The 27,402-nt window shown below is 45.3% G+C and overlaps 1 protein-coding gene across 9 annotated transcripts in view; it reads left to right on the plus strand.

The window, feature by feature from the left end:
- Positions 1 to 27,402, plus strand: part of GAB1 (GRB2 associated binding protein 1) — a 111,405-nt gene that overhangs the window by 26,143 nt on the left and 57,860 nt on the right. Inside the window, exon 1 of one of the 9 annotated variants that reach the window (XM_037162344.2) lies at positions 8,179 to 8,363. The exons of the other annotated variants lie outside the window; for them this stretch is intronic. Within the exon in view, the coding sequence (XP_037018239.2) occupies positions 8,277 to 8,363 (87 nt within the window). The 5' untranslated portion in view covers positions 8,179 to 8,276. Of the gene's footprint in view, positions 1 to 8,178; positions 8,364 to 27,402 lie in introns of those variants that run through there. 9 annotated transcript variants of the gene reach the window in all.

Here is a 27,402-nt window from a genome sequence, read left to right on the forward strand (position 1 = left end):
TCTGCCGCTTTCTTCCTACTCAGGCGGCCTTGTGTAATCTCCTAACCTGTTTGTCTTTCTGCAAATCAAAGCGCCTCATGTCATCTCTAAACATCCCAGTAATGAAAAACTTCAGAAAGGATGAGTGATCGGAATGTGGTTCTGTCCAGTGTCATCTCTCCCTCTTTAGAGTACACAGACATGGGACTGAAAGGAAAAGAAGTGTTCCTGGATGGACCGTAGACATTTATGGGGGAACCGGGGAGGTGTCAGAACAGAGCTCCCTGTCTGTGAGGCTGGGTGTCCAGAACCACCAGTCTTGGGTGCGTGGACCGCCTTCCGTGAGTTCCTGTGCTGGCCACGCCCACTCCCACTCACAGCAAGATCCCTCCTCTCTCTGGGGGCAGTGACTTCCCTCCTCTCGGTCCCGTCTTGGATGGCAGGGGTCCCCTGCCCCTGTGCCTTTGCTAGTGTGTACTCCCACAGCCCACGTCCCTCCTGGCCACCTCCGCCCTGCATCAGCTGGCACTGGGATTTGCAAAAAGGGTGGGTCCAGGGCCTGTGGAGATGAAAGCTCTCCTTGCATGTGCTTTTTAGTCATTTGTTTCCTTCACTCCCAGTGATGGAATGAACGCAGATGGAAGAAGGAGGAGGGGAAATGATGCTGGACATGTCTGATATTCTTTTCTTTTTGTGCTCATCAAACTTCCCCCCCCTCCACCCACTCACCCTCACCCCATTCTCCTTCCTAACCCTTCACTGTCTGACTTCCCTGATGGACTATAAGCTCCAGAAGGAGAAAAACTATGTTGATTTTGGTCTTTGTTGTGACCCCCAGTGCTTAGCCCAGGGCCTCACCTGTTTACCTCCAAATATGCTTGTTTGGTGAATGAGTGAGGAACAGGAGGCAAGGAAGGGGAGTAAGCTTTTATTTCTCCCTATATCGTTGTTGACGACTTTACACTAGTCTGATTTCTTCTTCATCTCCATAGTCTCTAACCTTGAAGAGGCCTGCCTCCCCGCAGCAGCAGAAAGAGGGTTCCCCTGGTGGGGTGCTAGACGCATTGTCCAGGGTGCAGTTTCAGCACGGTGGTTGGTCTGTTGGAACTCTGTAGTTAGGGAAGCTTTTGTGGGCTGGCCAGAGAGGTGAACCGTTATGTACAACATTGTTTGTATGGGAAAATGCATTCTGAGTTCAAATAAATCTACTTTCCTACAAACTTTTGGATTACAACCTCTCCATTCGTTGGGGACTGCCATTGCACGATCTCCCATTCAGGCTTTTATTCATTACCAATTCATTACCAATATATAAATGGACAATGAGCCATTTCTTTGTAGAAGGAGCAGAGCCAGCAGTCTTTCCTTCTGAGATTATAAACTGTTACATTAAAGTGAACTTCATTCATCCAACAAACATGGTAGTTTATTTCAAATGTATGTGCAGAGTGCCTGGCACATGCCCGGCCTCATAGGAAGGATTCTCATGTGAATAAAACAGGGGCTCTGTCTGGGCAAGGTCACAGTCAGAGTTCTCGGGAAATAGGAACTGGACTCATGCAGCACACGAAGTCACTTCCAGCTCTGAAATTCAGTAATTTCGTGGTTCTCAATTGCTCTATTCATTTGCTCATTTTCCTTGCCATGCATTTTAGGCAGTAATGCAGTAAGCATATTTATATTCATGAGTAAACACTTCAGAGCAATAACCCCACCTTTCCAGCTATTAAGTAATTCTAAATTTGATCTCTGTCTTTATTATTAAGAATGCAAAATCCAGGAACAACCATTTATGCTTTTATTCTGGCTTTTTATCATAAAAAGAATATAGCCAGACACATCATGAACTTAGACATGAACATAGAATGATAGGGGCCGTTACTCGGAAAGGAGAAGTATTCTACCTGGCCATGTGGCTCAGCTGGTTGGAGCTTCATCCCCTATGCCAAAAATGTTGTGGGTTCGAGTCTTGGCGAGGGCCCATACAGGTCGTAGATGTGATCCCCTATCAGGACATGTACAGGAGGCAGTGACCAATGTTTCTCTCCCACATCTATGTTTCTCTCCCTTCCTCTCTCTCCAAAATCCGTGAGCATATCCTTGAGTGAGGATAAGGAAGGAAAGGAAGGAAGGAAGGAAGGAAGGAAGGAAGGAAGGAAGGAAGGAAGGAAGGAAGGAAGGAAGGAAGGAAGGAAGGAAGGGAAGGGAAGGGAAAGAGGGAGGGGGAGGGGAAGGGGCATTCCACAAGCACAATATGCTGAAGTGGGCAAAAGCAGGTGTACGGTTGTAATACAAACAAATAATACAATTGCTAATAAATAATAGTGTAAGGGTAAGCTCTGTTTTGTGTACTCGTAACTCTAACCCTGCTTTTGCCCACCCCTGAATATGGGTGTTGGATTAACAAACAATTTTTGGTGTTTTCTACATGCTTTCCTGTAATTTTCCACCGTTTCACAGCATGTGTGTGTCACTGCCTCGCTGCCACCACGCACACTTGTACACACACACATGGTGTGTGTTCAGACCAGTGAAAACATTACAGTGTGGCGCGCTTCCCCCCCCCCCCCCCGCGCCCCCCTCCCCCCCGTTATTCACCCCTGTGTCTTCATAAATGCTCGGTGAACAAATCCTGATTTCTAGGAGCTGGAATACGGGAAATTGGGCTGTTTATATAGAAGACTTTATAGACATTTATGAAATGTACTTACAACTCCCTGGAATAAAACAAAATAAGCATTTTTTACACTTTTTGGAAATAGTCTTACTCTACGTTGAAACTTGGAGAAGTTTCCTGGTAGTTAATTTCAAATCTGTTTTTAACCACAGACTTCTTTATTGGTGAATGTCTTTTATTTTTAGTGAATTAAAGTCTGTAATTCAAGTAACACATTAACTGTTTCTATCAGTGAATTACTGGCTGTTTCCTCCTAGGACCTGGACAGACACAGGTACTATGTCTAGCTTCTAAGATTACATTCAGTGGTCAGGATAATGGGGTAACTTCTGAACTAGCACTTAAACTCAGATTTGTAAGTACATTTTGGAGTGTTAGTTTTCTTCTTTATGTAATAGCTCCCAATACACTGCATTTTTTTATTGCCTTGCTGCTTTCTTATTTATTGTTTTAGCAGTTTCTTTTAATGTAAAAACCAATCTTTAACTGGATTCAGCTCCCCATAATTATGGGAAATTAAAAACCCACATTTGAAGAGTAGTTCAGCTATAGTGAGAGAACAATTCATAAATTATTCAGGAATTTGCTTCGGTGATGCTGTAAGTATTCTTTGCTGTTCTGTTTCGTACAGAATGATGACCCATGCAGGTATACATCTCAGCAATGTGGACTCTGGCTTATGGGGTTCCCAGTGGTATGGATGAGATGAGACAAATTCACATGGACTACTGAGTCCTGTGGAGGAAAAGTGATGGCATGGCCACTCTCTCAAGAGGAGAGTGTGCCAACCTTTGCCTTGATAGGCTTTTATTGCTTTTCTGGGCACATTACATTGAGGACAGTCCTCATTTATTATGCACAGGTTCACTTCAGGTGGTTACTTTTTACAGAAAACAAAGCAGATGCCACTAATCACATTACAGAAGAAGGATATTTGCAAATCCAAGGGGAATAGTGGTTGAACTGGTTACACTCATCCTTGGAAGATTTAGCATAGATTTTAGGAAGTTACTTTAAAGATATGCAGTAAACATTTGCTGCCTCAATTTGGGGTGAGGGAGTTTTAGCAAAAAGCAAGTCTTCAGTCAGCCTAGGTACAATGCAGGCCTGATTCCCCACAGGAGAACCTATCTGTGGGTGTGGATCCTGTGTACAGGACCTCGCTTTCCACTGGCCTTTGCGAGTGGGAGCTGGGCCTATGCCACACAGAACAGTCTCTTACATTTCCCCTCTTGTTTTTAGTTAGGACCGCTATAGATCCCACAAAGCTTGCTACTTGCTGGCCTCTCACACGACCCTGGGAAAATAATTTGCAAATGCGTCAAAGTACACAGAGCATTATTATAATCAGTAAGCAACCAGTGGCTCCAAAGACCCACATTCTCGGATTAAACCCACCAATCATTGTCAGGCAGTAATGATCAAATAATAGATAACATTTAAAGAACTATGAGGGCTTATTCTGAGTCAGGGTTAGATAACTAAAGCGCCATAAAACTCTGGGGGAAAAAAACTAATTTCAGGCTTGGACCCTTATCATTTAAATGGAAGACATTCTAAGAAAAGCAAGTTTCACAGGATTTTATGCATTCTTTCTTAGGCCTGATCGCCCCAGGGAACCTGCCCTTCCCAGCACAGGGCTGTATCCACCTCCAGCATTTTTTCAGGCTTAGGTCAAGCAGAGGAAGTAATGCAGCCAAGAGATTAGGAGACTTCTCTAAGATAGAATGAAGACTCAGGCTATGTGAGAGGGTCCATCATCCCCTTTTTCTGTAGCCCCCCAAGTACTTCCCTGAGGGCCCCCTTGTGACCATGCCTGTCTTAGGTCGTCCCTCCTTTGAGAAATTTTACCCATCATTGGCTGACCTATCATGCACTAGGGGCCAGGGAGGGTGAAGTAAAGTGGGCAGAGGTGGTGCTCCTGCCAGGGAGATAAACTTCGTCTCTTTAGTGGCTTGTGTTCCCAAGGTCTCTTTACTCAGCCTTAGCCATGTGGGGGTTACAGCTCCTGAAACCAGGCAGGGTGGTTCCCAACATTATAGTGCCTCTACTAACAAACTCATGATCTGGAGTTGACAAGAATCTTAAATGATTAGAACCAACTAGACTCGTATTAACTTGGTTCAATCAATACCTGCTGTTTCACCATTCTAGAAATTAAAAGTAGAGATACCTCAGCAAGTTTATTGGAAGATTGTTTTTAACTAAAGTTTCAGTTTTTAGGTGAAAATCACATTATTGCAAAGGAATGAATCAAATGTAAAATGAAGGAAAGGCTTTTCTTGATAACTGGCACATAATAGATCCTTGATAAATACTAATCATTTCATTTATGACAGAGAGATAAATATTTAGATTTAGAAGCTGGGGCCACCTCACAATCCACAGGTCTGCACACTGTGAGGCATTTTCCTTCTGTTTTGCCTGAAGTATATGCACATGGTATAGAATTGGTAGACTCTTTATGGTTTTATTACCTTTCAGTTTCATGTTCTTTTACTCTTAAAACGAACATCTAATTAAGTTCTGTTTTCACTGGTGGTGAGTAAAGTTTTGCTTATACTTGAGGTTTTTCTAAGTTCATTGTGTATAACAAAATACAAAGTCAGAAATTTATGGTAGATATTACGCAGAAGGAGACATTGTTAGCTTTCTAAATCCTTTGACCCCTTCTCAGAGGAAGACACAATAAATTAAATAGTAACATCAGGCCCACTTTGTCTAACTAAGAACGAATGAATGAACCACCAGCACAAAAGGAAACCCAACACCTGATAATGTCTGGTTATTCTTTTTTTATGTGGTGGCAGAGCACATATACAATGGGATGCAGCCTCAGGTTTTAAAAAAATGCCATTTGAAAATTCAACTTGATGTCTCATAAAGGACACTAATCATTTATACTAACAATGTTTTTTTGTGTTAAATTTTGAGCTTCATATGTCTTACACTTAGCAGTTATTTTTAATACCTAAAGTGAACCTGATTTAGGGATTAAGAATATAGTAGATTCATTTCTTCCAGGAAAGTTCTAAGGCAATGAATCCTAAACACTTAAAATAAAGTTCAAGTTATCATCATGTCCCATGTTCAGAATGTATGTGGTATTCTCTATGCATAGTAAATGTGTATGTCTAAGTGGAAAAAATGTATAGGACAAAACAGCCTAGCTCTTCAAATTCTTTATAAACATAAATGTTAAAGTGGATTAATTTGTTTTTTTATAATAGCTTTGTTGAGCTGTAAGTCACTATAAAGTTTGCTCTTTTACTATACGTCCATCTCTGCTTTCTAATTCCAGAGCATTTTTATCACCCCCCCCAAAGAAGCCGCATGTGCATTAGCAGTCACTCCTCATGTCCCCTCCACAGACCCCTCCATCAGCCTCAGGCAGTTACCAATCTACGTTCTGTCTACGTGGATTTGCCTCTTCTGGATATTTCATATCATGGCATACAGTGTTTGGCCTTTTGGGTCTGACGTCTTTCACTTGGTGTAACATTTTTCAGCGTCCTTCCCTCCATGTCACAGCGTCTTTCAGAACCCCACGCCTTGTGATGGCCGTTCCATCATATGGATGTATCAGTTTGTTTATCCAAAATGGGTTCAATTTATTTTCGAATTAAAAATTTACAGTCTTCAAGGCCTTCTGTGATTTTCCTGGCTCCTTTCTCTTACCTCTCTGTGTTCCAGCCCCATGCTGCTGGGTCTTTGCTTTTTTTTTTTTTTTTGAGGATTATTTCAAATGCAGCTTTCTGAATTTTTCCCTTGATCCTACCAGTAATAAGTGATGTCTCTTCCTTCAGATTCTCACAGTTCTGCTTTGGGCTATTTTATATCTGCCTCTCACTTCAGATTTGAATACATGAGACAAGGGCATTTCTGTTGCCATCAGAAGTAGTCTTATAAATAGCCAAAAATCAAAAATCAATATGTAGTTTTTAAAGTAATGAATGAGATCATTGGAGGTTACCTAGGTGTCCTAAAGGTGAGGCTGTAATTGATATCTTGTCGGATGCCAAAAAACTGTCTCAGGAATTAAGGAGGATAACTCGTTTTGGAAAAACCTGCCTTCTCATTATTAGCACAGCCATCTAGTGTCTGGCCCACAGTTGGAGCGCAATAAATATTTGTGGAACTGGACTCAATATCCGGTAGCAGGGCTGGGAAATTTTTCAGGGTTTTTAGAAAGGAATTTCTATAGTATGTATTTATAAATACACGCAAAAGCCCCAAGTTGAGAAGGGAGTGAGAACACATGTGGGCCACTCGAGGAGAGCGTGTGCAGGGGCCTCTCTGCAGGAGAGCCCTGAGCTGTGGCTTCTCCCTTTTATATGGGATGGGTCGTGTTTGGATGTCAGCAAAGGTTTTGTTTTTTCTTCTGCCTTCCCGAGGAGTGAGTGCCAGTTACACTGAAGCCTTAGTAAAACAGACTGTTACACGTTCTACTGTAAGTGCAAGGGCTTGAGGGTACAACTTCCTTCTTTTTGAAGCTTTGTTTGGATCTGCCCTTAGTCAGGTGGTAGGATTGCAAATCCAGGTGAGGGTCTATCAGTTCCCGCGATGGGCCATTCACAAACTGCTCCTCTTGAGTGCAGCGTGGCCTTTGGTTCTGGACTGGTGTTTTTAGTCACATCCGTATAGGGCATTGAGAAGGGAGAAAGATGTGCTGGTAAGTCCTGTTTTTAGAAGAAGAAAGAGTGAACAGGGCTTCTACTCCATGACAGAGATTTTTGTGTATTCTAGTGCTGATATGTGGTCAAACATCAGAGAAAGGGCCAGACCGCAGCCCAGTGCTGGAAAAGGTGAGCACCAGACTCTTGGGGTTCTCTTAGTTTCTGTTTTCATCCTGACCAGTTGTCCCCAAAACAGGACTGTGCTGTTTTTGGAGTAGATGATGCTACTCCATCACCTTGTGATTGTCTAAAACTTAGATATTTTAACAGTCTGAAAACTTGTTGCAGTAGGAATTGAAAAAGCTTTATGACTTTCACTTTTATCTTTTCCACTCTTACCTCTCTGAAGTTGCCAAATATGTGCCAAATTTCTATAAATATGTACAATTAAAATATTTTAATTATAGTGCATAAGTAATTACTCTTGGCAGTAGATTCCTAAGGAAGTTTTTCTTCATATTTTGTGCCATTGTCAAAATTCGGTTCCTTTTTATGGAATAATACATAGAGATGTCTTTATCTTCCTTTGTCTAAATTCATGTGGTTTTATGTGTACTTCTCACACCTGGTCTTTTGTTTGCTTAATGCTTTGTCATGTCCCTGGGCCACGTAAAGACACATTGAACTTTACAGAACATTTTCACTCATTTTATACCACTCATTTGGCAATGAGAAAAGATAGTCTCTTCCCACTGGATACATTCTTTATAAGATAAAATTCAATGCAGGGTGAATATGTCCTATTGCTCTAGCGCTTGCCACAAAAGATACGTCTCAATCATAAAAGACGAAAAGGAGAAGTTTGGTGGCATTTGTTCTTTCACAAACCTGCATCTGGAGACAGAACTTGGACATGGTTTCCTGATAGCTGCCGTTGGTGTCCCCGATCTGATACTGTTGCGAGATACCCTGACGCTGCTTCCTGTGTCTGAGGGAACGTTTGGATGGGAAGCCGAGTTGCTCGCTACACTGGGAAACGGCTCTTGGAGAATGCACAGGACGCCCAGCTGCTCCTTGACACGAGGCGGACTGTAAGCTGTATGTTGGGCTGTCTGGCTTCACCGGGGTGGCTGGTTTTGGAAACGTGCTTCAGATAAGTGAAAGGCCTGGTGTTACTGTCCTAGTTGTACTAACACTAACGAACAAGAATTACAGTCGGCTGTACCCAGGGAGCTGAACCCCAAGGAGCTCTATCCTAGAACGTGTTTGAACAGAAAACTGGATGAACACCTGCCTAGGTGGGACATTGGTCAGGGACCTGGTGGGGAGCAGGTAGCAACATTCAAGTTGGATAATTTGAGGAAGGTTTCAGCAAAGGACAGCTTACCAAAATATAGAGCCCAGGAAGCATAATATAAGGGCAAGTAAGAGGAGTGGGCAGGGCCCAGCACCTAAAGTGAAAGAGGAAAAACGAGAGATTGTCACCAAATGCCAGGAGAGGGACTGTGTAGAAATGGCTGCCTGGCAGAAGCTGAGGTCTCCGGACAAGGGGCATGGGGTCCATCGAGAACACACAGGGGCGCAGCCGGGCAGTCTCTCCCTGACCCTAGGCTCCTTGCCCTCCATCCCCTGTGGCCAAACCCAGTCGAAAGCTGAAGAGCAAGAGTCTGGCCTGGTCCTTCGAGGTCCAGCCTCCCCAAGCTCAGAGTGGGATGGAACTCGCGGAGAGTGGATCTGGCAGGGGGCGTGCAAACTGCCCTGTACAGAACAGATGCTGTAAAAAGAGATTTCCATGTCGAATGGGACATCCCTGCCATCCCATTGATAATATGGGACTCATTTCTATGGGGAATCATCAAGTCTCAAAAATACTTGAGGTTACCTAGTTCAGGCATCTAGAAAATGCAGACTTCCTAGTCACCCAACATCTACTTCAGTAGTTTCAGTGATAGAGAACAAAGTCTTCAAGAAGCAGCTGGTTCTGTGGTTGAACAGCTCTAGTTATTCGGAAGGTGTCTCTTGCCCTTTTATCTTGTATCTCCATTACAGCCTTTTTGTGTTGTGTACTGGTCATTCATTTATTCAACAGGCACTTATTGACTGTCTGCTCTAGATCTGGACTTGTTCTTGGTGCTGGACATTCAGCAGTGGACAAGACAAGACTCCTGTATTCACAGGGCTTCTAGATTAATGGGTAGAGACAGATGTTGAGCAAACAAACCTGTAATGTGACGTCCAGGGCCAATAACCACCAAGGTCATTAGCCGGTAACCGTCTTCACGGGACACAGTGATGGTTCAGGCTTGGTCTGAGTTTGTTGTGAGTCGTCTGTGCAATGCAGTCGCCCGAAGGCCTACTTCCATTTTAGGCTGTGCGAGCAGAATGCCCAACACCAGAGAGGTAGTGTTTCCTCTGATTTCCTTCTGTCCAGCTAGATCTGGAGTGTTGCATCTACATTTGAGGGGGCTGCTGACAGATGGGAGTTTGTTGAGGGACATGTTGAGGGGACTGTCCCTCTATAGCCTTTTAAATAGAGCACAGAGTGCCCAACCTCCTAACACTTTCTCCTGTGATATGACTTCTATACTCCTAATCGACCTGGTCTTTCTCAGATAATTATTTTCCTCTTACAATGCTGCTTCCAGAATTTAACTGGGTTCTCCATATGTGGTTTGGTTCATGCCTAGTGGACTGTCTGTTCCCTCAGTTTGGTTATTTAATTTTAGTAATTCGGCTGAGGGTTAAATCAGTTTTTTTAAACGGCCGTGTTACTCCTCACTATGAGAGTATTGTTAAGCCAGGTCTCCAGCATTTGTTTTTACAGTTTATGCTTATACTTAAATATGAGATTCAATATCTATCTGTATTTTAAAAAAGTTTTAAATGTTTATTGATTTTTAGAGAGAGAGGAAGGGGAAGGAGAGAGACAGAGAGACAGACATTGATGTGAGAAAAACATTGTTGGGTTGCTTCTCATATGCATCCCAACCAGTCATTGAACCTGTAACTTAGGTATGTACCCTGACTGGGGATTGAACCTGCAGCCTTTTGGTGTATGGGCTGACACTCCAACCAACTGAGCCACATCTGCCTCTACTAGAATGTCATCTCACTGCTGTGCATGCAGAATTATAGTCCTTTGAACTTTGAACATCATCTGTCATCTAACTTTGTCATCTACAGAATTAATAAGCATATTCTCAAGTTTCATCCTTGTGATTAATATAATTACTCGACTAACAAAGACTAATGGCACCAGACCTTTCCTTCAGGTTACCGCCACTTAATAGTCAACCTTAGGGTGGCCTTTCAAAAACTGGCCACACCTTCACTGTGCCATCCAACTCACATTTCTTCATTTTACCCACACAGTTTTGAAGAGTGAAGAGGTATTCTGTTTATGGCATTTTTCTGATCCCAGACTTATCAAAAAAACATATTAGGATAGTGGCCATGACATTGGGAAATACAGTAAGCCATTGCTGCTCCCTCCTACCCCCCAAGTCCTAATAATTCATGGACCTGACAACTGCAAGGTGGGATCTTACCTGAATCGATGCAAGCTTACCTGTCTGGGGTTCACCCTTTCTCCTTCCCTGGAGACTCCACCTCCGAGTGTAGATAGGAGATGACCAGTAGTCAGGGCCTGGACTGCGGAGGAGGGGATAAGGCGAAAATTTAAAAGTGGCCTTTGCTCCCTCTTTTGAGGATGGGCTGCCATTTCCAGTTGGAAGTCTCTTTCTCGATCAAATCTAGAACACTCAGCTAAACTAGACATTGAGTGACCCAACATTCTGACTTGCAAAAGTTGTATCATCCTTCCCAGGGTTTTTGTCTTGCTTTTCAGAAGCTCAGATGAAAGGGAGAGCGTGGCTGTGTTGTCGCAGTTGCTGCTGCTGTACCTGAGGTCTTCCTGGGAGCCCCCACCTCCTCAGCCTCTTACTGCACCTGCGGGCAGTGAACTCAGCGTGCAGCATTCGGCAGGTGCCCAGAGCAATAGTACATGGTGTTCATTTGGCTTTTCATTCATGAGTACTGTGTTTTCTTTAGAGACTTCCTTATTTGTGGGTTAGGAAAAAGATAGTCTTGACCTCCTTCTTCCTGGATATGCTTTTATTTTCCATAGACTTTGGTATCCTGTTTTCTAGGATTCTCTAGATGAAATGTTGTAACACCTCGGCTCTGCTCAAATGCCCACGAACCCATACACCTTGCTGGTAGGTAGTACAACTTGCGAGGGGAGAGTGGCTGAGGCCGTCTCTTGCCTGATACAGAGAGAAGTGTCCATGGACTAGAATGTGGTTAAATGTGACAAACCCGTAAAGTCAGATGATTTGTAACTGAGGGTGGGGACTGACTGCAGGTTCCAGTAACGTGCTTGTGCAGGTTGGAGGACCAGTATCTTAGAAGGATCCGTGTGTTAAAAGCGTAAAGACCAGAGGCTGTTAGTAGTTCCCCTTGCTTTTTATGTGCGGCAAAGAAGAGGCCGACTCCCACCTAATGCACACCGCTGTGGGAATCTTACACTTGAGCTTCATAAAGAGAGTTCGCTCAGGCTTTGCAGATTGCTTGGGTGTGTTCTGCGTTGATTTTATACTGGGTACCGAATGTCTTTCCTTTGGACCCTAACTGATTTTTTGTTGACTGAAAAAGTGGGAGTCATACTAACTTAGGTTTGGTACCTGCAGCTTGTCCAGGTTCACCAGGGCATCCTTGTCCCCTGACGGTGCTTCAGCAAAGTTGCCATAGCTGTCATTGGCTTTGGTGAACACTTGTCCCGGTTTATACTGTCGTCCCGGTGTAACTCACTCTCAGAAGGGTCTTGGTCTGGAAGAAAACGCATGCGATTCCCTTGGATACATCCCAGAACACCCTAGAAGGCAGGTGGTTCCCACTGCGTGCTCATTGCGCCGCCCTCCAAACCTTCTTCACTCCCCTCTCCCTGCAAAAACTCCAGTGACTTGCAGGACCAGAAGACCTAATAATACCTGGAATACTGTTTGTCTTCCTGGAGGGACATTTGACCACCTAATCCCTTAGAAGGACAGAGATGACGCTCCTGGCTCAGGAGCAAAGCCTCATCGTTTTGGTAGAGAGAAAAAACTGCTGATACAACTGAGCTTTTCTAGCTGGATTGACCGATGTAAAAACTTACTCGTGAAGCCTTCTTCTTAGTGACAGCTGCTGAGTAAATGCAGTTTTGATAACTAATGGGTCCGTAAAGACCCTGCGGGCCTTTGCAGCCTCGCTGCAGTTTGCTTTATCCAAGTTCTGCCTGCTCTGTCCATTGCTGTCTCTTTCACGGATGGTGGCCCCTGGAGGGCGGGGACCCTGGTGTCCTCTTCGTGCCCCCCAGCACCGTCATTCAGGAGGGGCTGGGGAGGAGAAGGAGCTGTGAATAAGTCCTGTTGCTTTCTGCTTCCCTTTCAGGAGTTGAAACCCCTGAGCTGCCTGTGTAGGAAAAGGAAAGGTTGTGATAAGTATTTTGGAAAATGGCACGCACAATTTTCTGAAGACAACGAATCATTTGGTTTCCCAGGTTTGTGACTTGTGGCAGGCATTCTCAGCCTTGGCACGGTTGGCTGACCCGGGTGGTCCTTCTTCGGGGCTGCCTGGGTGTGCTGCCCGATGTTTGGTTAGCAGCAACGTTGGTTCCTACCCACTGGGTGCCGGCAGCTCACCCTGCCCTCAGCTCTGACAACCCGAACTGTCTCCAGACAGAGGCCCCCTCCCCCTGCCTGAGAACCACTGCTCTACGGGAGTTCACGTCTGGGATAGAGACAGACCAGAGACACCAGCAAATAGTAGAAGTTGGGGGTTGGGAGGGAAGTTAGGGGTCATCGGCGTGTCGTGTCCCCTGCTGCTCCCCGCCCACCTCCCTTCCATCACACACCAGCACTCGTTTGCGCCTGAAGAAGCTATGACCCCGGGGAATCAGTGGATATAAAAAAGAAAGAAGGCAAGTATTTGAGGGAATATTGATTGTGGGACTGTAGGCTTCTCTGTTTCAAGTTCGTTTGCAGGTCAAGCAAGTATGTCTACTTTCAGGCCACTCAAAAAAGGAAACATGGCCTTATGAAAACAGATAAGGGAGAGCAAAGGATATAACACAGGAAAAGTAAAGGGTAGCACCCCTAAAAAAAGGAATTTAACATGGGTGCTGAGCGTCTCCCAGATGAAGAACAGAGCAGACTCACCAGGCTATGGCTGGGTGTCTGGTGCAGTTCTGTGGGCTTCATAGGAGACTATTTTGAGTGTGTGTGCCTAAAAGGAAATGGCAGAGGGCGAAGTAAAAATACTCTGCTTTTTTTCACAAAAAAACAAAAAAAACCTTGCTTTTTGTATCTAGGTAATCGAGATAATGATGAGGTCTTTCCACTGCAGGTTATGTTTTATAAGGGCGTTTTGTATCTTACTGAGCATTCTCACAGAGAGTAAGAACACCGTATTAAATATTAGCTGCTTGTGGTTATTTTAAGACCTATCTCAATAACTAAGCGAAATTTGGTTCTCACACTTTGTACCTTTTGATTGCAAACAGCTTTAAACAGGTTTATGTTGTCCTTCCTGAAAAATTATAGGATCGGCAGACTGAGACGCTTTGGGACTGAAATTGGGCAACTCTGAGTTTCTCAGGCGTGTAAGCTGCTTTGTGTTTTGATCCCTATCGCTCTTAGTCCGTCCGTCTGTCTGAGGGTTCTGCTGGAAGGACTGTGCTGAGTGAGGATGTGAGAGAAAATGGCAGGATGCTGAGCCACGGGGTCCGCAGGGTCCGCAGGGTTTGAGGTGAGATCCGGGGGGCAAGTTCTGTTAGCACTGTCATTTGAGTGTCATGTTGCAATTACATCAGACTGTTCTTGCTCTTTGTTTTTGTTTGGTGAGGATTAAGCATAATTCAGAGACCTCTGAACCTACAGAACAGGAATGTTTCTGGAAAGTTAGGAGTCAATCCATTTTTCACAAATCAGAAAGCATCGGGAGAACTTATTAATTGAATTCATCCAGGTGTCTGGTCACCTGTGCCCTTTTAATAGCCAGTAATCACCACTATTCTGTGCTTCGTCTCTGAATCTGTCATCTGGAATGTTTTTTATCTTCTCAAAACTAGCACCTCAATTCTCCATGGCAAAACTTTCAACCATGTATGTTGATGGTTTGTTGAAAATTCCTAACTGAAAAGCTGCTATTCTGCTTTTCGTATTTGAAATCCCTTGGCCAGGAGACATTTTTCTGAGAGCAGATCTTTTGGAGGCTTTGAAAAGTTAACTGTTCGGGCCGGACGTCCTTTCTGAACTTTTTGAATCATTCCAACATTATGCTGCTTTATCTGAAAAGCGGACTCTGACGTGAGTGACCGTGGAGTCCTGGCAGACGGGGGCATGTCAGATGTCTTGGCAGAGTTTGGGGGTGGGGAGGGGACTTTCCCACTTCTTTATGTTATCCACAATCGCAGCATGTGGGAGTTTTATGAAATTTCTTCTGTTGCCCTGAAATGCTTAGCTGTTCATACTGGCCCTGCAGCTCTGTGAAACGCGCTCTGTGTGCGTCTGTGTGTATTTAAATGAAATGAAAAAGCCAAGTGAAATCCAAGACATTCCTCAAGTTTGCAGGGGTGATTATTTTTAGGCCCTGTTCCTGTGTTCCAAAAGATCTCTTTTTCAGTACGTTGACTGGAACTTGGAACAGAGCTGCCTACAGAAACAATAGTATAGCATACGTGGTGGTAAAGTTTCCACACCAGCCCCCAAGTTCGTTTAACCCATCACATGTCTGCAGCCTTCGTAGTACCGGGGACAAGGGTGTGCCGCATGTCCGCACATGGTTCATCGCTATTCAGCCTGCAACCTATTTCAGTGCTGGAAGTTAAATAAAATTGAAAAAGAATTAAAAATGAATAAGGAATAAGTTTTATTTCTCGTAAAAGGTGGGTGTGGAGGGAAAGCCATTTTAGAGACTTGGTGGCGGGCGGAGAGCCCCAGGGGGACCCGAAGACAAGCCATGGGTGGTCTGAGCATCTTGGACAATCGCACCCACCTCTCAAGTCTCAATCTCTTCAAATGTCATGACGTCGCTTTGAGAATCAGAGCAGGAAGTACACATGAAGGTGATCAGTTGAGTTCTAGGCAAGTACATAGTATCAGTTCTGGTTCTTTCCTTCATAATGAACATTCTATGTCCTGGCCTTTCTTTTTCTTGACACACTTGTAGTGGCTGCAAAACTGTGCCGAACAGCAATTGATAAGGTCCCGTGTAGCTCACAGACACGGTAAATGCGTGTTATTTTGACTCACTTAGAAGTCAGTAACACTGGCTTTTTGGAGACAGTTGGACTTTCTGAGGTACTCTCTCTCCCCTGGTACTGACACTCGTTTTTCTAGTCTCCATATCTCTCCTATTCTTTCCTTGTCGAAGCATTTCTTTCTCAACTGCCTCCTCAAGTTTTAGATTACACCCCAGGGCTCCCGCTGTAGGCTGGCCTCCCTGTGGCCCTGGCCTCTCTCTGACCTGTGCCTCTGGCCTCGGACCAGCTCCCCACTCCTGGCTGACCCCGCTGTGGACCAGCTCTGACGAGGGGCCTCTTCTGCTCAGGTCTCACCTGATACCAGCCAGAGGCAGCCTGTCTGCAGCGCACAACCTGGCAACAGAATTGTTGATGGGACAGGCCAGCCTTGGGCCTGATCCAGGAGTCAGACTAGAAGTGCCATGGGCCTGATACCCCCAGACCCAAGGAGCTTTTCTGGAAGAAGTAGGATTCGGGAAGGAAGTAAGGATTCGGTGCCCACAGGGAAAAGCTTTCCCATTCCCTGCCTTGCTCACTGGGGCAGGTTGGGGCGGGGACTTCTCGTTCACATGTAAGGTTCACAGTACCCCACCAAACAAAGAGGCAGATCAGAAGGGGCTTACTAAAATATTTTTGTGTGAAGTTATAAATGTAAGGACCAGACAGAATAGTAACATTTAATATTGGAAGAAGCCTTAGAGGTCAGGAAGTGCAATGTATTCCTTTGGGGGCAGAGGACTCTTAACCTGGACAGATGAATGTTTTGCAAATGCCTTGTGCTTTCTGTTCCTGGGTCCGTTCATAGCAGGGCCTTAAGACACTACATCCGGGTCTTGTATGGGTGACTGATTTTGCACAGCTGTGTGCTGAGATCCTAGGATCTACCTGCCAAGCTACACAGGGCAGAAACGAAATAAGAGGTAGCCTGCTCCACCACCTCTGACCCCCTCCTCCCAACACAGGGAGAAGTAGTACTATTTATTAAGGAAGGTAATTTGTAGGACCTTAGAAACAAGAACTGTGACATGATTCCTGCTCTTTCAGAGCCTATGTTACTGGTTATCTTCCATCATTAGAGGGAGCTGACTCTGGACCACGAAGCACCCACCAAATTGGATGTTTATGCAATGGGTTCTAGTTTTGTTTCTTCCACTGGTTTTAGTAATAGCCCTGGCTGGTGTGTGCTTCGGTTGGTTGCAACGTTGTCCCAGGCACCGAGAGGTTGTAGGTTTGATTCCACTGAGGGCACATACCTCAGTTGTGGATTTGAGTCCCCGTTGGGGTGCATGCAAGAGGCAAAAAATCGATGTTTCTCTCTGTCATCAGTGTTTCTCTCCCTCCCTCCCTTCCCCTCTCTCTAGTATCAATGGGCATGTTCTCAGATGAGGATAAAAAAGAACAAAAAACTCTCCACTGGTTCTAGTGAAGACCTAAAAAAGATTATTTACTTCCTGGGGCTTAGTTTTCTTGGCCACAAAATGAGGAGATTGAATCCTAAAGCCTCGGGTCGGTGTGTTTTCTGAGTCACAGTCTAATGATACTTCCTTATTTTCATCATCAGGCTTTGATCCTTATTATTCTGTTTATTTCAAGAAATTCTTAGCCTAGATGTAGACACTAATTAATTTATTTGTTGATGCGATAGGCAACTTAGCAATCTGTAATGGTCCATTTCTTCGGTTTTAAAGCAGAACAAGATTCCAAAACCTATGTGAGATCATTTGGGTTATTATGTACCTCATTAGGTTTGTAAAATAGATTATACCTGATTTTGGGTATTCAGAGGCTTAGAAAGTAAATTAGAGGATGATTATCATAAAAGGGCTTTTGAGTTTAAAAGGAATTGGGCCACAGAATTTTTGTTTAATAGCGCGTTCCTCTGGTGCATTTGGAAGGTGATACGGTTCTCAGAAGCTGAGTTTCCGTGCCTCAGAAACACACGGTTGTATTTACAGCTCAGGTCTCTGTAGCGGCGCTGAGTGTGCGCACCCCGAACCTGCTTTCTGTCGTTTCTGTGACCTAATTGGGACGTTTGTGCGGTTTGGGAGGGTTTTTTATTTTCTGTTGTGTTGGAATTTCACTGACCTTTCTTCCCTCCCTCTCCCTGTTCTTTCCAGTCGTTCAGGCAGCAGGTGTCTGTGAAACAATTAGCTCCAATGCGGGAGCTTCTCTCTGGCATTCGGATGGGTCACCCACTCTGGGGAGGCACCTTGACTGGGGAGGTGGGATGCTTTCTGGAAGGACAGGAACAGACCCAGGTTCACGTTCACCAAGTTACTTAACCCCTTGGAATCTCCATTTTTCATCTGTAAAATGGGAATAATCATAATAAGGCTGATAGCACATGATTGATGAGAGCATTTATCTTTTATGGAGGGGCTGATGGAAAACACACACCCAGTGTCAGGTAGCTGTCTGCCCTCCCACTCCACTCGTGGCAGCAGCCACAAGATGTCGTGCTGGCGCAGTGACTGAGACGTCCCTGAGGTTTAGGCAGACGGGGCTGCGTGCACTAGCAGCAGTCAGTGTGGGGCCGCCTGGTGTCATGGTTAAGCCCTTGGCCTCCAGAGCCAGAGAGCCTGGGTTCAACTGTACTACCTCCGTGATCTTGGAAAAGCCACTTTTATGCTCAGTGCCTCAGTTTCCTGATCTGTAAACTGAGGCTGATGGCACTTACCTCTTTGGGCGAGTGGAGATCCCTTGTGTCCATTTGTGTGAAGTGATCAGAGCAGTCCCTGGCATACACATCTCTGTGATGACCACGGTCTATTCCAATGCAAACCCCCCAACCCCCCACTTTTTGTTGTTAGAGTTTAATGCAGACTTTAAAAACACGGCATGGGAGAGCTCTAGGCTTTACGAAGAGAACTGATCTCTTCCATTGAGGAGGCTGTTTCCGAACAGTGCTCAGCCAGTTTCATTAATAGGAGATAGATTTGCTCTTAGAAGTCTCCACCAGTCTTTCATCTCTTCCTCCCTGCCTGCCTGTCCACTCTGTACAGCTTTTGTTATTAATGTGGAGCAGTTGAAGTCACTGACTTGGGCGAAGGCCAGGCCGGCGTTTCTGTGGGCATATATTACCTTCCTAGATTCTGGTTATGAGCAGGAGGATGGCAGCCAGAGGTGCGGGGACGCTGCCCTTCTAGGCAGCCTGCGTGAAAGGTGTGTCTTGTCTTCACATTGATGCTAATAGATCAGAATCTTATTTAATATCTGAGCCATATATTTTTCTCTCTTAGCCTATGACCTTTCTCTCTTTGGGCTCTCATTTTGTATGCTCTCTGGTTAGACGAATGCTGTTTTGTTATGTGTCTTTGTCTGTTGTTTCATTGTTGAAAATCTTCTTTTCAGGTAACTAAATGTTTATTTAAGGCAGTTAAATTTTCTCCATAAAGCTGTATGTTTCTGTAGGATACACAGACAGACACATTTGGGGGTTATTCAGTCTATTTTGTCTCTTTTCGGTAAATAAAATAACCCTATAGAGAAAACAGTCATTGAACTAATAAGTGAAAGTGTGTTTCCCTTAGGAATAGTGTAATTCGAGAACACACTTTTATTTTCTGCTCTGCCTTTGTGTTTGGGGCTTGGGAAACTAGTTTTTATTGTTTTGGAAAAGCCATGGAATTTTATCACACATTTTCCTGAAACTCCCTAGCTTCACCTTTTCCTGAAATATTTCTTTCAAAGTCCTGTTTTCCTCTGTTAGGAGGTTCCATCGCTTAAAAAGTAAAGGAGCTTGATTGGTTTAGGCCTTTCGAATGAACTGTTAGCTCCATAAAAGAAGAGACTGCTTGTCTAAGAAACGGCACTTAGAGGATCCTGTGACCATTAGTGTAAAACTTGGGCCTGCGCTATGTTAGCTTGAACCATGACAACTTTTTTTTTCAGTGTCTGCAAATAAATACTTGGCCTTGGGCCCCACTGTGCCTTGTAACTGGGGGTAGGAGGTAGTTCATTCTGGTTTATACTTTATTCTGACTTCTGTTCCTTCTTGTGTTTTTTAAAAATAGTTTTATTAACTCTTGTTGTGAAATAAAAACTGATTTCTAGTTGATTTTAGCCACTGCTAAATTGTGGCATGCACATATTTCTTTTTCATTGAACAGTTATTTTTTTCTTCTTCCTTGCCCTTTTTTTTTTTACAACTGAAAGCAGTAATGGTGACTTAGGATTCCTGGAAATATCCTTCCATAATGATATGTCACAGGTGCTTGAGTGCTCTGCACACTCCCCGCTTCATTTTTAATGTCACTTTAGTGGAGAGGAAACTGGGTGATAGCTGTGTGTCCTGATGAGTCTGGCCCCGCCCCCAGCGGCTCTGTTTCTCCCCAGGCCGTGGTGGGTCACGGATCTTTCTGAAATGTGCCCTGTCCGGACGCTGAGAATTGTGCTGTTTAACATCTGAGTTTCTGAGGTTTGTATGTATGACTTGGACGTAATGGAGTTTGCAGTATTTCCCAAGCCACACGCTGCGACCTCTTCAGAACACGATGCAAGGAGAACGTGGTGCCTTCAGTATCGTAATGTTTTTCACGCAGCCCAGTTCTTTCCAAACACATACTTTTATGGGATGTTAGAGAACAGTTTGAAATTTCTGGGAAGAAAAGAAAAGTCACTTGTGGTTTTGCCACTCAGAGGAAAACTGCTGTGGCAATGTGGAGGTATTTATTTCCAGACTACTTTTTGGTGCATATTTATATAAATACATAGTCATTCTTCAAAAGAACATCTAGAGACCTTTTGGGAGCCTGCTTTCTCTTAACATCACAATATATGTGAGAACATGTTCCATATCCCAGTGTGTTCTTTAAAAATATGATTTTAAATGGCTGCCTAGTTTGGCATCCGTCATAGTTTGACTCTGGAAATACTTAAGAGATGCTTCACATTTAAAAAGTCCTTTCTGGGGAGTGAAGTTTTCCTTTCTCACTTTAGAAATAATTGGTTTGAGAAATTTATTGTTGGGGACATATTAATTTTGTGCTTTACTCAGGATAGACTTATTTATTCTTCTCTACGTCTTTGTAACAAAGCATTTTCTTTCAGTATGCTACAGTCTTTGGTATGGCAACAACCATAATTATAATTAATTTTTAATTAGCCATTCCTAGCTGATTCAACAAGTGAAGTTTTCAAAAGTCAGCTTATACTATTTAAAAAGTCAAACTAATTTTGAAGTAGGTAAACATGTTCACAACTGAATTTGGGGCTCATCTGCCATGATCAGTCGGTGCCACTGGCTGTTTCAGGGGGACCTCGACTTTCCTTGCGACTTTCTTTGAGCCTCCAAGTGGACAGGACGGGAAAGGCCGGGCAGCAGAGCCAGCTGGTGCCCCAGTGGGCGCCATTCCCGCCCTCCACCCCCCACAGAGGTGGACGCTACACCTGGCAGTGAGGGTGAACAGCGAGTGTCTGTGGCGCTGCTTGCCCTTTCCTGGAGAGAAAAGAGGCTCAGCTCTTCCCCTCTGCTGGCACGTTTTGAAAGTGCTCTGCGGACTCTGTTCAGCCCAGAACAGCAGGTGTCTGGGCAGTTAACTTCTCATGGGCAGTGGAGGCGGAGGAGGCAGAAGCAGCCCCTGTGGCTGTCTCATGAAATGCACACTGTGGCATTCTCCGAGCCTTTCTGAGGAATCTGGGCGAGGCGTTTAACCTTGTGTCACTCTGGTTTACTTGGCTTTCAGGAGGGAGTAGTGGTTAAACCAAATGGAGCCTTCAGTCAGGAGGTCTTGGTGGTGCTTTTCAGTTTGAGAAGCCTGGAGTCACAGGGCCATCTCTAAACTTCACCCTAGAATTGACTGCTGGGGCTCGTCCTCGGCATGAGGGAGCTGATTTGGGGGAAAGAATGTGCATGAGAGTCATGTGTCCCTGAGTTAATCTATCTGGACAGCTACTGAGGAGCAATGTGACGTCGGGCACATTAATCTTTCTGGACCTCATCTGTAAAAAGAGCGATCATCATAATAATTGCTTTCGAGATAAGTGAGAGTGAGTGCTGGATAAGTGCATGGCACAGAATAAGCTCTCACTAGATATTAGTGCCTGTGAGGATGATAGATGGTGCCAGGTCATCTGACCGCAGTGTGGGTTTATGATTGATTGTGGATCGTCCAGTGGCGTTACAGCAGAGTCCTTCCCTTCTCAGAACACAGCCTCATGCACTGAGATAAGCTTAAAAATGGCAAAGCTTTATAAAAAGATGCCTCCAAATATATTGGCCTGAGTATAAGTGTTGGGGGCTTTCTTTTTTTTTCTCTCTCTCTCTCTTCCTGTCTCAGAACAATGCAGATGGTCAATACTGGCCCAGGACTAGCATGGGCCCTTGTAGACAAATCCCTGTCATCATGTTTCTGTGCCATCCCAAGGGCGTTGTCCCCATCTTCGCAGCCAAAGGTGACTCACTGTGACTCTTTTCAGTCAAGAGGTGGGGTTGTACAGTCATTTTCACTCACATTCTCGTCATCGGGACAGTCACATGACCACAGCTAGCTGTCAGGGAGGCTGGCACACACGCCAGGTGCCCTGCAAAAGTTCCTGTGACTATAGAACAGGAGTCAGCAAACCAGGACCTGAGTGGCGTCAGTCAGTCATTGTAAATATCATTGTATCGGAACACGGCCACACCCCTTGGTGTGTGATGTCTGCGGCCGCAGCCACACTGCACGGGAAGGAGCTGAGTAGCTGTGGCAGAGACCACGTTGCCTGCAAAACCTCACATAGTTACTTACTTTCTGACCTTGTACAGAAGTCTCCTGACCTCTCAGATAAAATAGGGGAAGGAGTGTCTGGGGAGCATCTGGTAGTCTCTTCTTCGGTGAGGGACCTGGGAAGCAGGTGAGTCACTCGGTGCCTTAGGAAATGCAGAGCCGGGAGTTTGTTCTTAGGGAGGCTGGTGACCAGTGGGAGAGTGAGTGGGGGTGCAAGGGATTGTGGGAGAGGTCATGTTGAAGGGAAGATTTAAGGAGCCAGGCATGAAGTGGTGGAGGTGAAGGGGGCGAGTACAGAAGGCTGCTGACTGAAGTGAGCTTCTGTCTTTAACGTGGAGCATCAGCTGTGGCTGGTGTGGCTCACTTGGTTGGAGCATCATCCCATAACCAAGAGGTTCCAAGTTCAATCCCCAGTCCAAGCACATACAGGAGGCAATCAATCAGTGCTTCTCTCCCTAAAAAACAATGAAAAAAGCCCTAGGGCGAAGACAAGATAGTAACAACAGTACTAAAGTGGAGCATCACAGCAGAGGTACTTCCCCCGACCCCGTGCTGCGCCCACTACTTGCTTTGCCACCTGCTGCAGTCCCCCGTGGCCAGGGGCTCTCTGCCCGTTGCCTTCCCACTGCTCTCCCTGCACAGAGCCTCAGCCTCCTCTAGACCCTCCAGGGTGACCTCCTGTAAGTGTGGCTTCTGTGTCACTGCCTTCTAAAGGACTTCCAGTGGGTTCCTGTAACCCACTCAGTAAAGGGCTGGCTCCTTGGTTTGCTACTTGGGGTCTTGTCACTCAGAATTTCTGTTTCCCTTCACAGCCTGGCACACACGCTGGGCTTCTGCCTCACCAACACACCTCCTGTCCGCTCTGCACTTTGCCTCCTGAGCCTTAACTCTGCCCAGAGGACTTGAGACCCAGGACTGTAGCTGGCGCAGGGCAGGCACCTTCACAGCTGGGCACCTGCACCACCCACATTTGTATTTCCTTTTCCAGCTGGGCCCTTTCTCCCGAACAGGCAGTAAGCTCTCCCCCCTTGAATGCTTACAGGATGTCATTTGTATCATCTGCAGTGTTCATGATTTTCTGTGGTGTTTCTGTGGTGTTTATTCCCCGTCTGCTCCTAGTCTTGCAGCCAGTGAGTGTTAGGTCCTCACTTGAGCTGCTCAGCCCTCACTGGCCTCTAGCAAGGGTTGGTCAGTGTCACAGTGATGCTGTGTACAAACAGTGCCTCCCACCAGAAATGGAATTATGACCTGGAGGAATGTATTAAGTGCAAATGGAAATAAAGCCCCAGTAATTGTGATGAAATGAATGCCACTTAAGATCTCCACCCAGTGTTTAGCTAGTTTTTAGTGAAAAAACACTACATTTTAAAAGTATTTTCTTAGGACCTGAAACACTGTTTGAATGCAGTCCTATTTGGAAGTTTTAAACAGTTCCTTAGCAGCCAGACTGAGTCAAGAAGTCGGACCTCACTTCTGTGAGGCCTGAGGACGGGCCAGTGGGCGGGGCCTGTGGGCGCAGAGGTGGCCCCTGTAGAAGAGTCAGGACTGGACGTCTTCTACTGCCAGAGCTGTTCCTGACTGCCTAGAGCAGCGGCTTTCAACCGGTGCACCGCAAGAATGGTTAAAACATGCTGTGTCTGACTACTTAGTCACTGGCCTCTTTTCCCTTTGATTGTCAAATAAAAAAATGACAACAGCCAACACAACAGTTGTCTGGTGTGAATGAATCAGAATGATGCCTATTTTTTTTGGCCAGGTAAGCAAAGAATAGATCTTTTGGTGTGTCGCGGAATTTTAGTCGTTTGTGTGTGTCGTGAGAGGAGGCAGTTGGAAATCTCGGGCCCAGGAGACCCATCTAGCGTCACTCACATTACACTCACAAAGGTTGTGTTTTCACAGCTTCGTCTGTCCACAAACGTTAATCAAGTGTAAGATGAGCTTTTGTTTTTATAGAAATGATTTACCCTCCGGAGTGCCAGGTTCTTTTTCTTCTTCTGTCTTTTTAACCAAGCACACAATGGGGAGACCAATCTTAAGTAATGAAATACTTGTTTACGCTGGTAGAGAATTCACGGTGTTCACTCATCTCCTGTTAATTAATGCCTTGTGAGGCTGGCGGTGATTTGGGGAGGCAGATGGGTGCACGTGGATTCTAACTGTGTATTTAGACCTTCTGCAAGGACTGGAAGGGGGGATGCGCCCTGGACACAGTGAGTCGTGAGGCTTCACCTGTGAGTTCACTACCTGATGCTGGAAATACAGGTGCTTACAGTTCCCGTCCACCCCCCTCTCCCTGCCCCTGCCCAGCAGAGAGGGCTGTCTGACAGGCAAGCACAACAAGAGAAAGGTGGTCTTGTCTTGTGCAATCTATGGGTTTTGCAGTTACTGAAGAATAAGACCATTTATTCTGGAATTTTTATTCAAGCTTGTGATACGGTAACAACTGTCACCGCTATGTGACAGTTACCGCTTCACCCTGTTACTTACCCCTATGTGGGCACCCTGTGCTGTGTGTCCAGGGTCTGGACGGTGCTCAGCAAACAGTGAACGCTCAGCGTGCGTCTGTGGAACAAGCAAACAAGCAGACGCTTGCACCTCCTTCTGAAGAGCTTTCTGGAGGAGTAAATGGATTCTTAAGCAAAATAACTTTTTTAAGGGGTGAAATATAAAGACAAAAGAAGCTCATCTTTTCAATCCCTCTTCCCCCTGGCAAACCCCTCCAGGACTACGTAGGCCCTGGCCCCGCTCCTGGTATGTGTTTTAAAAGTTTGGGAGGAGGAAAGGTGTGTGGTCTCACGGCACTGAAAGGAAAACCCCAGGGTTGTGAAAGTGCTGCTTGGGCCCTTTCGTAATGGGCACGGGAAACGCGGCCAGAGTGAGTTCGTTTTGAACTGATCCCGTGTGTCAGCAGAGGTGCAGACCAGGCTCCGTGTGTAGCTCGATGGAATTTTGGGAAGGGAGTGAAATATTTCATCCATGGGCGGTTTCAGCTTGGCCTGCCCGCTGTCTTATTCCTTCAAAGTCCAGAGAGGAGGGTTATACAAACGTTCAGTAAACAGATGAAGGTTATTTATGAACAAGGCAAATGTAATTTATATCCCTGAATTTTGAGCTCATAATTTCTGCTCATGGCAGATAAGAGAGAGCACAGAAGAAAAGTCTCGGTTAGGGCGAGATTGTACAATTGCAAAGAGATTAGGTTTCCTTTTCAGAAACGCTGTCCTGTGAATGGCATTGGCACCGAGTCATCCAGATCTGCAGTGGAGCTTGGCTTCACCGCTCTTTGTCCCTGGGGAAAAGCTCAATCCTCCAAATCTGTTTCTTCTTTTGGACAATGAAATACTAACGTGCTTTCCTCAGAGGCCCACTAATGGGATAATTCAATGTAAGGCACTCAGAACATTGCTACATGTAGTGCTTGAAACAATTGTGAGACCAAGCCCATGCTGCTGGAACAGTGACCCCAAATACAGTGGATTAGAGGAGACACACTCTCTTCATTGCACGTGTAACAAAGCGAGCATGCTAGGCAGTCATGCTCTTTGCAGAAATTCAGGGGCCCAGGCTCCTCCTATCTCGTTATGCCACCCTTGCTGCATGGAAGAGTCCATCTGCGTAGTCAAAGCAAGGTCATGGGCACTTCTCTATCCCAGCCTGAGAGAAGGAAAAGAGTAGGGAGGCATCATGCCCAGTGTCTTCAGGCCCAGATCCAGAAAAAGTACCCATCCCTGCCGCTCAGTTTGCGTTGGGGAGAACAAAGCCACATCCACCTACCAGAGAGGCTGGGAAGTATGATCTCTAGCTGGATGCCACGTCCCCAGGTACAGCGCCTTCACTGCGGAAGAATGGAAGGACAGATTTCAGTGAGTAGCTAAGGGTCTGCAGCACAGCGCTTAGGTCACGTGACCATTATTTCTTTATTCGAAAGTAGTAGTTCAAGTAAGGATTTTTTCTTTTAAGGATTTTATTTTTATTTTTAGCAAGAGGGGAAGGGAAGGGAGGGAGGAACAGAGGGAGAGAAGCATCAATGTGTGGTTGCCTCTTGAGCACTCCATACTGGGAACCCAGCCCAAAACCCAGGCCTGTGCTCTGACTGGGAATTGAACCTGTGATCCTTTTGTTTGCAGAGTCATACTCAATCCAGTGAGCCACATCAGCCAGAGCTCAAGTGATGTTTTAGATATCCTTGTTCTTCTAAGGGAATAGGAATTAAAGAGCGGCTGCAGCACAGAATTTGTGTCTCCCTGAAGATGTTCCTTGTTTTAAGGGGAAGGGGTCCTTTAAGTAATGAGTCGCAAATCCAGGCAGGCCTTGAGGGAGAACTGAGAGGGCGGTAAGGAGGAGTAGAAGGGGTAGGAATGTGAGCAAAGGGGTGAATGTTGTCAGCTGTGCTCCTCCTTCTTCTCAGGCGGCCGCTAACCAGAAAGGCCCGCTCTGTAAATTAAACTCAGCCCCTTATCTGACCTGGTGAGGACAAAGTACACCGGCTGCTAAAGGAACTTTTTCGAGGAGCTAGGTGGTTGTTCCCAAGCGCAGAAGGAAGGCAGAGACGAGGGAAATTGCGCAGAGCGGTGTTCACCTTGATTTTTTCCTCTGTAAAAGGCATGCTTTGTACTATGGAAAGGAGAAATTTATACGAATAGCCATTGAGATTATCTCTCGACTTGACACTGTTGCCAAAGGAGGAAACAAAGGCTAAACCCACGAGTCTCTGCATTTAGAAGTACTTCAGGTAAAAATTAACTATTAAGTAAGCAGCTTTTCTCAACAGAAGAAATGCACAAATTCTTAAGGGCATCGAAGTTGGGGGTAAAGATCTAGTTTACAGGAAATATTTTTAACAGCTTATAAAGTTTACCTCCTCGCAGTTATTTTATTCTGGTGTATTTACCAATTGTTAACAGCAGGAGGGAATAAAATGATGTCCTGAGTTGCTCCATAGTATTTGAGTAAAATATGCAATTTCAGGCTTGAGGAGTAACACACTGGACCTGGTGCTTGCAAGCCGTGCCCGTTTGACAGTGGGGTGACCTGTTTTTGTTTTTCTGGTAGCTCATTGCCTGGCTGCTGAGATTAGCTGCCTTTCTTTTAAACAGATGGTCCATAGTTGATAGGGAAGAAAGTATAAGTGAATTTTTAAAA

The sequence above is a fragment of the Artibeus jamaicensis genome, unplaced genomic scaffold (assembly GCF_021234435.1).
Source record: "Artibeus jamaicensis isolate MK-2021 breed Jamaican fruit bat unplaced genomic scaffold, CSHL_Jam_final scaffold_537, whole genome shotgun sequence".
Classification (NCBI taxonomy): Eukaryota; Metazoa; Chordata; class Mammalia; order Chiroptera; family Phyllostomidae; genus Artibeus; species Artibeus jamaicensis.